Source organism: Thalassophryne amazonica, chromosome 14 (genome assembly GCF_902500255.1).
Source record: "Thalassophryne amazonica chromosome 14, fThaAma1.1, whole genome shotgun sequence".
Taxonomy (NCBI): Eukaryota; Metazoa; Chordata; class Actinopteri; order Batrachoidiformes; family Batrachoididae; genus Thalassophryne; species Thalassophryne amazonica.
Genome location: NC_047116.1, coordinates 38,800,270 through 38,814,948, shown reverse-complemented (window position 1 = coordinate 38,814,948; position 14,679 = coordinate 38,800,270). Strand labels below are relative to the sequence as shown.

The 14,679-nt window shown below is 39.9% G+C and overlaps 1 protein-coding gene across 1 annotated transcript in view; it reads left to right on the top strand.

Moving 5' to 3' along the window:
- The window catches only part of LOC117525342 (receptor tyrosine-protein kinase erbB-4-like), a 1,053,282-nt gene that overhangs the window by 553,544 nt on the left and 485,059 nt on the right, over window positions 1-14,679 (top strand). The window contains exon 3 of the mRNA XM_034187180.1: window positions 6,144-6,330. Within this exon, the coding sequence (XP_034043071.1) occupies window positions 6,144-6,330 (187 nt within the window). The remainder of the gene's footprint in view (window positions 1-6,143; window positions 6,331-14,679) is intronic.

Here is a 14,679-nt window from a genome sequence, read left to right as displayed (position 1 = left end):
AAGAGAAACATACTTCTTTACAAGATAGGTTCAGACGTGACAGCAAGGTCCTTTTCTTTGGAACAGTCCATCAACAGGGCTGTAACCCTGAGACCTGACCCCCCTTCTACAGCCTTGGTGAAGGAATTCGGCTCCCCCTTCTTATCTATCTACCCCCCAGCCAGCTGTTACCTGCACATGACGCACATCTCCCCCCCTCCATCCCTATTACCCCCCATTGTGCCTTTCCAGTCCCCTTACCCTGGCCTCCTCCCTGACACCCTGGAGGCAACGCAGTTTTTACTGCTGCAGCCTTCAACTCCCCAAGTTGGGCGGTGCAGGCCCCCCTGATGCAGACATAACCCACTTTGTTTCAATTCGGATGACGGACTGCTTCAAGTTTAGTGCACATAAACAATGTCAAATGTATATGTGTTGTCTTTAATTGTGATGTGTGCCATTATCACGTTCAACTAGTAATAATTGTGGATTAATTGCTGTATTTTGTCTGAGGTAATTGGAGTGTAAAGTAATTTTGTTGTTGTTGCACTCGTGTAATGACAGTGACAATAAATCTCATCTCATCTTCCCACTCCATCAGACACACCACACCCCATAATTTTAGTGACCTTACCATATTTGTCTAAATTTTCTCCAAGTGTCATAGAGATATATGTCATTCATTTCCCCTTCCACATCCCTATATTTACTTTTTTATTTATCCTAATTTCTTCCTTTCTTTCACTTTCTATTTATTTATTTATTTGCCCTCCCGAGCTACGGCACTGTCCCAATGTATATAGCATAATGGTTAAAAAGGCTATTCCAAGGAAATGTCTATCACAGGAGATAAGTGGACATAGCAAAGAACATTTATAGAAAGGAGAAGACCACAGGATATTTGAATTTTAAATTGGAAATGTTTGTATCACGCTGAGAAAAATTTGTGAACTATGTAACACCGTCAGCCAGATTCTACTTTTGTACATCTATGATTATATTGTAATGAAAAGCAGTCACAGATTGTTATTTATTTTCTCCTAGTTTCATTCAGTTTACATATATATATATATATATATATATATATATCTGTCGAGTTGTAGTATACACTGCGCATCATCAGGGTGAATAAAGAGCTGTATTTTTTATCTTTTTTTGTTGTCGTCATATCAGTATTTACAATGCCCACTTTAACATACCATACTGTGAATGCACTAGAAAAACTGTATTCACCAACTTTTAAAACTTTTTCTCAGCTAATCTTTCGAATATACGTTTCTCTTGATACACAAATACACTCACACCCTCCAGACTGCGGCACGTCTATTGCTATTAATGATAATCAGCAGGGTAATGATGACTGCGCCTTACGTACTAGTGGCTGATGGCCATGTTTTCTGACAGCTGTCAGCTACCGTGACACCACTGCCAGGGCCCTCCTTAGGACTTACTTTAGCTCAGTAGTGGCAATAAGACTTCACACGCAGACTTGTTGATTATCAGCATCAGCGGGTTGGCGTGGAAAGACTCGTCTGACCGCCTGTCTGCTAATGACAGGCACAGTGATGGCGGATGCGGGATTGAGGACACAGTCTGTCACTTTGAGTCATGCAAAAGCAGCGTCGACCGGGTGGCTCCACGCCAAAGTCTCGACTGCCATTACACCCCCTCCTAAATGACATTTAAAGTGTGAAGCAATGGCTGTCCTTGTGGCTCAGTCACCCCAGGCCAGGTCCTACACACGAGCAGCAAACTCTGTGCCAAGTTTTGCTGTGAGGTCGCAATCCTGGAGCGCATTTGCCACGCTCACATGCTCCAGCTTAGCTTACTTTGTGATTGAATATGCAGAAAGTGACTTTGAAGATGGATGCTGCTGATCTCCTGCTTGTGACTTACTTTTATTCCTCGCCCTTTGTTTGTTGTTCATTTCTTTCTTTTTCTTTTCCCTTCCTTTATAGTCAGTTGAATTTGGTGTGAATCGCTGTCTGCCATAGTATCTGCTCTTAAACTCTGTAAACTACACAAATAAAAGCACCAAGAAATCTATCACAGACATCTGGATACATTTTAGTTCAGTGTGTTGCAGTATTTGGAAGGATTAGGTTAACCCTCTGGGGTCAATGCCCTCGTATACGACAGCTAAGACCAGGCTTTACTAAATTATAAATAACTTTTAAATGATATGAGATAGAAACTTACTTTTTGTTTTGCTGAAAAGTTAACTCTGCGGACGTTCGAGCCAGCCATCAGCCATCTTTGTACTCCTCATAGAAGCTGTGTGATGTGCGCAATGTGAGTGTCCAATCGGAATTGGTTTACCGTCACAATGTTTTCCAAAATCCAATTGTAGGGCAGATTTACCTCACGTGAAAAGCCAAAGATCGTTTTCAGGAGTGATGTGTTACTATTTGGCCTGTTTGAATAGCCCCCTGGGTGCACCAATGAGTACATACTATTAGTACATACTCAGTGTGCCCTGCGCCATTAGGCACAGTGATCAGTGAAAGCAGGAGCACACGGAGAGCCTCTGACATGCTCAAAGAAAGAGTGTGTAACTATCAGGATTGCTCCACTAGTTTGCATGTGAATGTTATTGGATAACTCTGTTGCTTTCTCTGCGTAAAGCACTGTTTACCATATCAATGGACAACAAAACGCACAGACCATTTTGTATATATTGTTCAAAACGTGCATTTGTGTTTATTGTTTGAACCTTATTGTTGTACAGTCTTTCACACAAGACCTCAACTTACCTTTATAAAGTGTCAAAACAGTTGTTTATTATAGTTTGCTATGTGTTTTAAATAAATGTGTGTGGAAAATTATTTTTCGCTTTATTTTTTCCTTGCCTATTTTTGATTGTAAACCTTTATTACACTTATAAAACACTACAAAAACATATATATTCTGAAAGCACAGGTTGTCCTGAAAAAAAGAGACATAAAACTTGTTGTGGGATGCAGGGAAAGCTGTTAACAGCAATAATAAAACATTTATGCCAGGCGAGTGAACTGTCCAAAAAATGCCCTCGGACCCCAGAGGGTTAATGTAGCTAATGAAAGATGTTTTTCTCATCTTTACAAGCAGTTCTGACTAGGGATAGACTGATAATCAGGTGGGTCAATGATCGGCCTCGGATGATAATCTGTCCATCGGCAGGGCCAATCAGCCGATTATCGACCTATTAATCAGCCTAGCCAATAATCGGTCTGTCCCTAGTCCTGACCCAGTGTAAATCAGGTCACATTGGCAGTTTCCACCTGACAGTTGTGGTTTTCATACTCAGCCCCCACATCATGTCATAAATACACAGTATAATTGTGCTTATCTATGCGCACATTGGTGTGTTGGCCTTAAAATTAGGTGTTGTCAGGCACAATGCTGGTGTATTGGCATTGCGTGGAAGCAGGAAGAAATTGTCATAAACCAGCAAACCCTGGTTTAAATTTGAGCACAGTTGTCATAATAGAAAAGTGCACCTGAGATAAGTGGGTTCACAACACTTGTTCAGCCTGCTTGTATAGACAGCAAAAGTAATTCAAAAACAACTATCAAAAGAAAGAAAAGTAATGTTAATTAAACAACTAATAATGAATTAAGTAATTTGGTAGTACTAATGAAAAAGCTGCTTCACCCCAGGAAGCTTTGGTGGCTGTTGTTCATTGTCGTACACTGACAGGTAGGGGTAGATTCAATAGCTCAGCGGACAATTTCATATTTAAGTCTGTTTCTAAATAGCAGTGTGTGAAGAGTGCACTGGGTTCCTGCGCTACTCTATCTCTTGAAGGGAATAACAGATGATCAATGGATTGTTACTTCTGCCAACAAAGTTGGAAGAGGTTATGTTTTCGCCTATTCGTTTGTTTGTCTGCCTGATTGTGAAGAGCCTAGAGCCCACACTTTTTCATATATCATTATAAAAGTTAACTGACAATTCATATCCCGAGGCAAGAACTGATTAAATTTTCAAGGTCATAGGTAGAAGGTCAAAGTCACGAAAAATCTTGGAAAACTGGAAAAAATCCCTGTCTTTAACACTGAATGAATTTTGAAGAATTCATAACTGTCAAAAAAGATCAAATTTCTTTCATATTTGGGAGCATTATGTAGGATCTGAATCAGATTACAGATTTTGTGGCCATTTAAATTTATCATTGAAAACCCTATTTAATGCATATTTTACATTATACGAGGTCTGCCAATAAAGTAACAGTCCTTTTTATTTTTTTTTAAACTATATGGATTTGATTCATATGTTTTTACGTCAGACAAGCTTGAACCCTCGTGCGCATGCGTGAGTTTTTCCACGCCTGTCGGTGACGTCATTCGCCTGTGAGCACGCCTTGTGGAAGGAGTGGTCCCGCCCCCTCGTCAGATTTTCATTGTCTGGAAATGGCGGAATGATTTGGACTTTTTTTCCATCAGAATTTTTTCAGAAGCTGTTAGAGACAGGCAGCTGGAAACCATTTGAAAAATTTATCTGGCTTTCTGTGAAAATTTTACGGGCTTCACAGAGAATAAGGAGTGTTACTACAGCTTTAAGGACGGCTTTAAGGACGGCTTTAAGGATGCTCGGTGCGCCGCGCTCCGAGCTGCAACTTTGAGGCAGAAAACGCCAGATCATTTCTAAGCTGATGGCTCTGTAGATATGAGACCGTCGTGTGCACTTTCTCTGGTTATCACAAGAACTGGACATCAGCCATTTTCTGGCAGATTTCACTTTTAACAAGAGATTTTGTCATGGAAAGCCGCGCGGAGGCTTCGTGCGTAACGACCGATTCGCTGTTTGAGCGAGACAAAGGAACACCTCCGTTTCGGCGTGTCAGAGGACAAGTTAGGACAAGCCCAGCTCTCCACAATTTCTCTGATACTTACTGGACTGGTAAGCATTGAAAGCCGAGATAGGCATGTCCCACGAGGGGGCGGGACCACTCCTTCCACAAGGCGTGCTCACAGGTGAATGACGTCACCGACAGGCGTGGAAAAACTCACGCATGCACACGAGGGTTCAAGCTTGTCTGACGTAAAAACATATGAATGAAATCCATATAGTTTTTGAAAAAAATAAAAAGGACCGTTACTTTATTGACAGACCTCGTATCTGAATCACGCGTGCCCCAATTACTCTCATATTTGAACGTGAGGTGCAGACTGGCACTCACTATCGCCTGACAAAGACTGATCTGGATCTGATTTGGTCTGATTCAAGTGCATGAACTAAATACATACTCCTGACGTTTGATCACATCTAATTTAGCTTATGAGAAGCCACTTTTAGCAGGATTTGACCATGAAAAGATTTTCCAAGGAAAGATTTTGTGGAATTGGAAACTACTGTTGGTGGATGTTTGCGCAGTGCTCCAGCTTTTTTGTTATTATTATTATTTCATATCCAAACCACCCACAACTATTTAAGAGGGTAATGCCAAGCTAAAAATGTCTCAAATAGACTTCTGCCATATAGGCCATGTGCCAAGAATGGGCACTAAAGGGCTTGACAGGTCAAACAATGGAAAAAAAAAAGGTTTTTGTGTACATAGTTAGCTGAGTTTGTGTTCATCTACCGAGACATGCTGTTTGATTGCACTCCTTTTATTAAAAAGTACGGAGCCCTGGAAGTGTCATTGCAAAATGTTTTGCATGTAGAGAGAATGTGCAGTTTTATTATATTGTGTGCTCATTTTATTATATTGTGTGCTCATTTTATGATATTGTGCCACATTTTATTATATTGTGCGCTCGTTTTATTAATTTGAGAGTACATTTTATTAATTTGCGGGCTCAATTAAAGGAAAACGTGTGCACAAATTATCATGGCCAGAAAAAAAATATCACTTTAAGTGACCTCTCCCAGGTTCCGTAAAATAGTGCAAGGCTGGCTGGAAAAAACAAAAACCTGCACAGTATCAGGATAGAAAACCTAAACCCTCAACTTATCATCCACAGAGGAAAAAAACATGAATACATCCTCAAGGTCTGCCAGCTGTTTAATAAATTCTATCACTGCCTGGGGATACACCAGAAGAATTCATCTGCTGTCATGTGCTTTAGTTTGAATAATTCCTAAAAGTTCCTCATAAATGTATGGTAGTATTTCTGTCTTTTAATGTGGTGTGACAGTTCATAGCTAAAGGGTTTGCTGACAAAATTCTCTCTCTCTGCAGTCTATCCGAGAAGTGACAGGCTATGTGTTGGTGGCCTTGAACCAGTTTGACTACCTGCCGCTGGAGAACTTGAGGATCATCCGTGGGACCAAGTTGTATGAAGATCGATATGCCCTTGCCATCTTCCTCAACTACAGACGCGATGGAAACTTTGGTCTGCGTCAGCTGGGCTTGAAAAACCTCACAGGTGGGACTCATGTGGTCATTGACATTTGTCTGATCTCTTTGGATATCATGAAACGTTTTTGAATGAAGTGTGGTGATGTGACTTGCTAATCAGTCACGTGGTTCTGCTGGATGAATGCACTTCGAAAGTGCATTTTTGTTATTTACATTGTAGCTTTACATTATAGCACAGATCAACTATTTTACATGCTATAATTTGGTTTGTGTGGCATAATGGAGTCAGTCATTGATTCAGTGAGTCAGTCAGTGGGTCCACAAAATTTCTGTCTAACTCTGTACATATGATTGCATACTTGGATTCTAATAGATTCAGGACCATTGGACCATGTTGGCCAATATAAGGTGCTGTTTTATATATACATAAGTTAAATAGTAATTCTAGATCAGTGAGACACGTCTGGATGTGTTCAGCCACAGTAAAGGAGGAGGGTCTGCTAGTCCTAGCGTCCACTGGTCCTAGGGTCCAGAATTCTGAGGTTCCTAACCTCTTTATATTATTTTATGTTCTATATTACAACCAGAAACCAGATCCAGTTTTGTTCACTTTACAAAAATAAAACACGATTCTGTTGACATACACCATTAATCACCTTTAATTGTACTCTTGTCTATAAATCTTTTGAACTGCAAATCAACAAATAATGGTAATTCACCATAACTAAACTGTTTGGTTTTTTTTTGTTGTCACACATTTGTAACATTAGTTAACCTACTTTTTTGCAACATATAGCCTACCATAAAAGTAAAAACAACTTCAACATGCTGTCCTAAATACTAGGACCAGGATGAGTGGACCCTAGGACCAGTAGCAAGTTCCCCAGTAAAATGGACCTTGTGTTTGCAAGTGATTTATGAAGGCTTGTTCCCAAGTTTACATAAAATCTGCAACTTTGAGCTTCTTGTTTGTTTTTTTAGTCATTTGGAACATTTATGAGTAGTAGGTTGCATTTTTTGGTGCATGTTTATAATAGTATGGTTGCTTGATGGCCAAAACAGGAAGTGACTTTGTTTTGACATTTACAATGTATTTTCATCAGCTGCATCACAGCTGTTTGGTTGCATTTTGCTTGTATGTGCGAACCTTCACACAGGTGACAGTACATCCTACCTGTCGTATTCACAGAAAACCATGCATGTAGTACACAAACACACACTGAGCAGGGTATGTGTGTGCCCGCGGTAAACTGTCAGATCTTTAGTTGGGATCATCCTCTAACAAGGAGACAACATCCATGCAAGCTTTGCCTGCAAAAATCTTTCAACCCCTTTCAATTAATCTCTTCATTCACTGGATAACACTTAATTACAGTAATATCTTCTATCAGATATTTTACATTTAAGCACAAATTACCAGTAAATAAATTCCAATGTGCCTCAGATGCTTTTCTTTTTGACTGCCACTTGTACTCTTGTTGACTTTTTTTCCTAAGATTGAATGGACAGTCGCTTATGTATTTTGAACACACAGACTAGCTTGTTCATCTCATAGCTGTGTTTTTGGCATGTCTTTGCCTGTTGTAAATGTTTTCTTTAAATATTTAGATTTGACATTTGGTATTGCCATAATTGGCATTTGCAACATTTGAGCCCTGCAACAGACTGGTGTCCTGTCCGGGGTGTACCCAGTCATACCCCACCTCCATGACTGCTGGGATAGGCTACAGCCCCCTGTGACTCTTGATTGGAATCAGTGGGTGTAAAAAATTGATGGATGGATGGATGAGTTGGTAAAATAAAATCTGTTTTTGCTCTTCAAACTCAAAATCGTTTAATATATGTTGTTAAGGAAGCAAGTGGTCTTGTTTTGGGTTTGATTTTGAAGCTCTGCTTGCTTTGTTCTCTCCCGAGACTTGGCAACTGCGCTTGTAGCTACCCCACTCTGAGAACCCCTGTCACATATAGCTCGAATGAGGCCGAATGGCGCCTGAATGTAACGTTGACCCACAGTCGGGAAGCACTGAGGTGAATTTGGAAAATGTCGGACAGCAGTCTCGGAGCAGTCTAAACAGTCAGACCCATCTGCGCGGCTGCTACGAATGTTTTGCTCATGTTCAAAATAGTGGAGCAGTCGAGGTGGAACAACCATAATATGGCAGACGATGTGCAGTCTGACTGCTGTCTGACTACATTCTAAACGATGGGACGGTGTGAAAACAGCATTCATGACATTCTGATTGCATTTGGTGGAGACGTTCCCATTGCTTTAGCCCTGGCCGGATTTCCCGAATGTGTGTGAACACACCATTCAACTTAAAGACCTTTTTGACAACTGCTCTTTATTACTTGCCATTGATTGTTAGACTTTTAATAGTTTATTTCTAAAGGGCCTTTCACACCGGAGGCATCAGCCACGTTGGAGGCATCACGAATCGGTCTAAAAAACATTATTTTCAATGAGACGCATCGCTGTTTAGACGCGTCAGAAGTGTCGCATCAAAAGCCAAGCTAAAGTGACGCTTCCGCCGGGAGTACACATTGCCGTCAGGCTGCAGTGGTCAAAGTTCAACCAAATCCAACTTTTGACGCTCTGAGCTGTGACGTAGCTTTGCGTGGTCCAATAGAAACGATGCGTCCGGCCAAAACACGGAAGACTAGTAGCAGAAACCACTGATCTGTACAAAACAGAAAGAAAGAAAAATCCTTTCAAATGTTTTTTAACCTCAAAATTAATTTCTGATTACTGTAAAAAAAAAGTTTAGAACACTTGTAAATAAAATAGTAAAAAAATAATAATAATAATAATAAAAGATTCTTTAGAAACCTTTCTTCATCTGTAAATTAAAACCATAAGTTACCTTTTATTTCTTGTTTAACATCAGGAACCTTGGACATTTATTTTTAGACAAATAAAATAGCATGGAGATTTGAATTTTTTTTTAAGACTGGTAGATTATTCATATCTCATGTCAACCAGAAAAACAAACACTGTAATTAATACAAATGCTTATTATAAATGCAACAGGAAATAATTTAACAATGACTGCAATGTGACTGTTAATGCGACATATACCTCATGATATCATTTTTTGAATTTAGTCATTTCAACATTTAATTACGTCCTCGTTGACTATGTGATTGCTTTGAATGTTGCAATCAGGACAAGGCAATTTCTAAAAAACGAATTTGACTTTTCTAGTGATTGCGAATGTTTTAAAGTTATGCACAATCAGGCCAGGGCTTCTTCCACCTGTGCAAAGGCCTTTTGACTGAACTTTGGGACTTCACGGACATGTTTAATGATCTATTCATTTAATGGTAAAATATAAAATGAAACAGCTTTTAAAAATAATAAAATACCTGCTTTTTTTTTAGAAGCAGGTGTTGGTTTGCTGGACTCTCAGGCCATTTATTTTAACCAGATGAAAGTCTCTTCTGCAGCTTCATCCTCTGGTGGAGTTTTTAAAGACACTTTCTCCCATTTTGAAGAGCAAAGATGTTTTCGTCCAACTGGACTTCAGGTTTTGGTGTTAAGCTTATCACTTGAACTTTTTGAAGTGTGTCTGAACAGCAAATATTCCTGATTGTGGGACAAATCAAAAAAGATATCCTAAAATATAAAGAAACACTAAACAGTTCAAAATAATACAAATAAAAAAATGAAAAAAGTTATTCAAAGTTGAGTTTTTATGGTCTCAGAATTAACAAAAACACTGCAACTTCATTTGGTTAAAAAAAATTATTTATAAGTTATAAAGTTCACTCAGCTAACCGTGATTCTGCAGTTAAAAGGCTAAGCTAATGTTAGCCAAATATTAAACCTTCAGAAGTGCACGTCACAATTTATTTTTAAATTATTCTCACCTCACATAAAGTCACAGAAGTAACCTCCATTGCTTAAACTGGGTGTTTTTATATATCCAAAAGTGAGGAATTTTTGACTGAGTGGGTCTGTTCCATCACCCTGGCTGCCTGCTTCAGTCTGAGAGACCTGAACCCCGGCTGCTCCGTGCGGCTCGGCCTGCTGCCACGGTTCGATGGATATCCCACCAAGTTGTCAGTCCTCCCTTGGCTTGGCAGAGTGATGGGAGAATAGTTCTACTGCTGATTTTAAAGCTTTTTCATGGTTTTGCCGACGCAAATCCAACATGGCAATCGCTCAGCTTTCTCTGGAAAAAATCAGAGTGAAAATCTCCAACCCCTTGACGCATCCGACGTGACGTCACAATGCTTTTAGAGGCATTGTCTGAAGTGTATAAAGAGTGCGGTGTGAAAGGCCCTTAAGACTCCAAAGGCAACAATGATCAGTAACACACTTTTATTCTATCCATCAATTTGATACAGATCTGGAATTATTTAGAAGTTACCCATCAGTGGCTTTTACTTGTGATTCAGGAAAATTATTTTACCAAAAATGTAATTTCAAACAAACATAAGGTTGAGGTTGCAATGCACACATTGCTTTTTGAATAGGCCTGTGTACCATTGGTTGTTCTCTTTGAGCTTAGAGGGATCATACCGCGAAAAATTTGTATTTCTTTATATAGGTTCTACAGCTAAATATAGTTGAGGTTTAATGTTTAACATTCTCAAAGTACCACATTTCTAAGACAGTTCATGCAAAATTTGGGCTTGATGCAATTCACATTAGATTTCTGTCACAGATGTACATATCTGTTCCAGATGTCCATACATGCCATCCCAATTGCTCTGTAGGGAAATACCCACTAAGCCGAACAAGATGGTCAAAGGCTGTATTTTAGTTCTGCTGTCCTGCACTTCAGTGTCACCTCAAACAATGCAGAGGCTATTTTATTCACTGATGTGTAGTAGCCCTCCTAACTCTCAAAGGCTTGTTATCCTTGGTGCATGTCAAAACAAGCTGTCTGGTTAAATTTATCACTGCAATTAGGTGATGGGATTGAAGCATGGAGGACTGGAACATACACTAGTGCATCACCATATCCACCACACTACAGAACTGTCTTGGGTTCTGCTTGACTAAAACCCAGGCAAACAACTGGTTCATCTGTCTGCCAGAGCCAGCTGAACTGTAATCATCCCTTGTCCTTCTCTACTTTGTGGTGTCCTTAACAGTGAGGCACCTGCTTGCTGGGTCACGTCTAGAGAAGGATGGCTATATGGCCTAAACATCATAGGTGATGTTTTCTTTGCAATGCAAGTGGCATGCCTCATCTGAGTCTCGCTAAGTAACCAGTGACTTGACACAGTCCTTCCAGTGCTACTCAAGGATCCTCTGATGAAACATAGTACCAAAGACATTGAGTTGTGTTTTAAGGTTCCAACACTAATCCAACTGGAACATTTCAAACCATATCTTTCAGATTAGTTGGTGACATACTGAGGCCCAGTTTAGCACAGTTCCTTTCTTTTAATGCAACTCTAAAATGATGTTTAAAAGAAATTTCAAAATATGATGGCAATGTTTAGAATTAGCTATTACAATACCAACAAAATATTTTGGCACCATCCCCAGCCACATGTTCTATCTTTTGTTTGCTACCAGTTTTAGGTTTCTGTTCTGTTTCTATATTTTTTTGGGGAAAATACCCACATGGCATTGTGTTGCTCTGTGTTTTTGCTGGTTTGTTAGCTTGGCGTAGCAACAAGCATGCAATGTTCTCAGTATTCAGGAGGCAGACAAACTAAATGTGACTTTAACCACAGCTGTTTGTCATTTTTGATCATTTATCCAATTTATCCACAAACCATGCATCATGTGTTAATTGATGCTCACTTGAAGTTGGACATGTTCATGAACAGTCCAGCAGGTGGCAGATGCTAGAAAGTTGCACAAGCAATATATAGTTGGTCTATCAGTCAGGTGCACCAAAGCTTACCTATGGGTTTTTCCTCATTATTTGCTCATTGTATGTTTTTTTTTTTGTTTTTTGTTTTTTGGGGGGGGGGGGGAGAGAGAGCTACAGGATGTAACTGGGGTGGACTCACTCACTCACTCCCTTATCTCATGATTGCTGGTCCAAACATGATGCTGTTGCATACAGGTATTCTTACAGATATCATATTACTGTATGTTGGAAGGCTTTGAGTTTGCCAGCTCTTCATATTCAAGTAATGTTTAACTTATCAGGTTAGGTCAAATTGCTATGTTTCCTTCATATTTACATCAAATTTCACCATTTTCTCTTTCTATTCTTCTGGCAATTCATTTTAGAGATGGCAACTCATGGACAAAATGACTTCTTGTTGATGTTCCATTTTCAAAATTGATGATTGATTTGGAGATGGCAGCCCCTTGGTCTCTCATGGGGAGGAAGTCTGTTTTTGGTTCTTTTTAATACATGTTGTGGATGATTTTCTTGGTCTTGATCATGTGCCAACCCCCAATTCTTGTGTACCATAGGTTGACACAGTCTTCATATACAGGTACATCTAAAAAAAAAAAAAAAAAAAAAAAAAAAATTTCAAAGAGTGAACATCTATATACATAAAGGGCTACGTCTGTCTGTCCAGGATGTACTCCCAAACTATAATAGGTAGCCCTAAAAACTATATATATTATGAATCCTCATGACATGGGAAACAAACTGGTACCATCCATCCATCCATTTTCTTCCGCTTTATCCGGAGTCGGGTCGCGGGGGCAGCAGCTCAAGCAAAGCTGCCCAGACCTCAAGATCCACACACACCTCCTCCAGCTCCTCCAGGGGAAGCCCAAAACGTTCCCAAGCCAGCCGAGAGATGTAGTCCCTCCAGCGTGTCCTGGGTCTTCCCCGGGGCCTCCTCCCAGTGGGACGTGCCCAGAACACCTCTCCAGCGAGGCGTCCAGGGGGCATCCGGAAAAGATGCCCGAGCCACCTCAACTGACTCCTTTCGACGTGGAGGAGCAGCGGCTCGACTCCGAGCTCCTCCCGACTGACCGAGCTCCTCACCCTATCTCTAAGGGAGCACCCAGCCACCCTGCGGAGGAAACTCATGGTACCACAAACTGGTACCATTTTTTTAAAAGTTGAACTGAAAATAACCCCCAAAATAGCCTGCTGTGGGTATGACCAGGCAGATTCAAATTTCCAGCCCTGTATATGTGTTGGCCATCTCTGTTTATTTAATCCCTTTCTACAGCACACTCAGTACAGCACAGCCACAGCACACTCAGCAAAACAACAACATGCTTAGGCTGAGGCTGTGGGTATGACCAGGCAGATTCAAATTTCCAGCCCTGTATATGTGTTGGCCATCTCTGTTTATTTAATCCCTTTCTTCAGCTACTTTATGTTCTCAACTGTTAAGCACCTAACTATCCTGTACAACCCAGTTTGCCTTCCTGTCTGAATGCATTCATTTTATGTTTGTAAAATTGCAATGTAAAAACAGTGAAATTTTGATTCGTTGATATTTACATTTACTGTTACCTACCTTTTGTGTGTAATTTTGTTATGAATTTGATTGTAAACAAAGTCTGTATGAAGGACTTTAAATGTGTTTGTCTTTTAACCAAGTATTTCCACTTAGTTTGGGGAGTCCACCCCTTATAGTTCTGCCGGAAAAACTTTAGCCCATTAAGTATTATATTTCTATTTACATTAGCATTACAAAAACAAATGTTGGGCAATTGTTTTGATTAAAATGATTGGCATTTGGTTTATGTCTAAAACAGGTTAACCCGGGAGTGCCGGGTACCCCAGCATATAACATGTTCTACTTTCAATGCATAAAAACTAAAATGTTTCAGTTATTTTTTTTATTTTTTTTGTATTTAATTTTGATAATTACAGCCTCCTGATCATAAAAAAAGAAAATACATATCTCAAAATAATAGAACACACTATTTATGCTGTATGACTACCATGGATCTCTCAAATCTAGTTCCATACACACAACCACAATCATGGGGAAGACTGCTGACTTGACAGTTGTCAAGTCAGCAGAAGACACTGCTGTGTCCAGAAGACACTCACGGAGACCATCCACAGGGGTATTTTTTTTTTTTTTTTTTTTTAGTTTCTTTTTATTGAAACTCGAATTTCTAAAATTGTCTCTCTCTGAAATACTGGCCAGATTTCATCATGGGGGTGGGGTGGGGGGGGCGGTGTTAGTGTTGTACTCTGTAATTGTGATCGTCACTGAGTTCTTAAAATGCCTATCGCAAAGCGTTTCCTTTTTTAGGACATTGTGCAAGCTGTATAATTCCGCGGACACTGATCTGTGCATTACATATACAAATCTGTGTCCTTGGATCCGCGGAACTTTGCGGAGGAAAAATGCCACTCAAAGCGTAGCTGTTATGACAGTTGTCATAAAGCGGGACTGGTTGGTTGCTGCGGTGACGCTGTGTGGCTCCTGCAAGACGCTTAAGCTAAACGTGTAGCATGTGGACATTGCAAACTTTTAGAGTCTCAAGTTTTTAAAAGAAGAGTTTTGCAGCATCTTT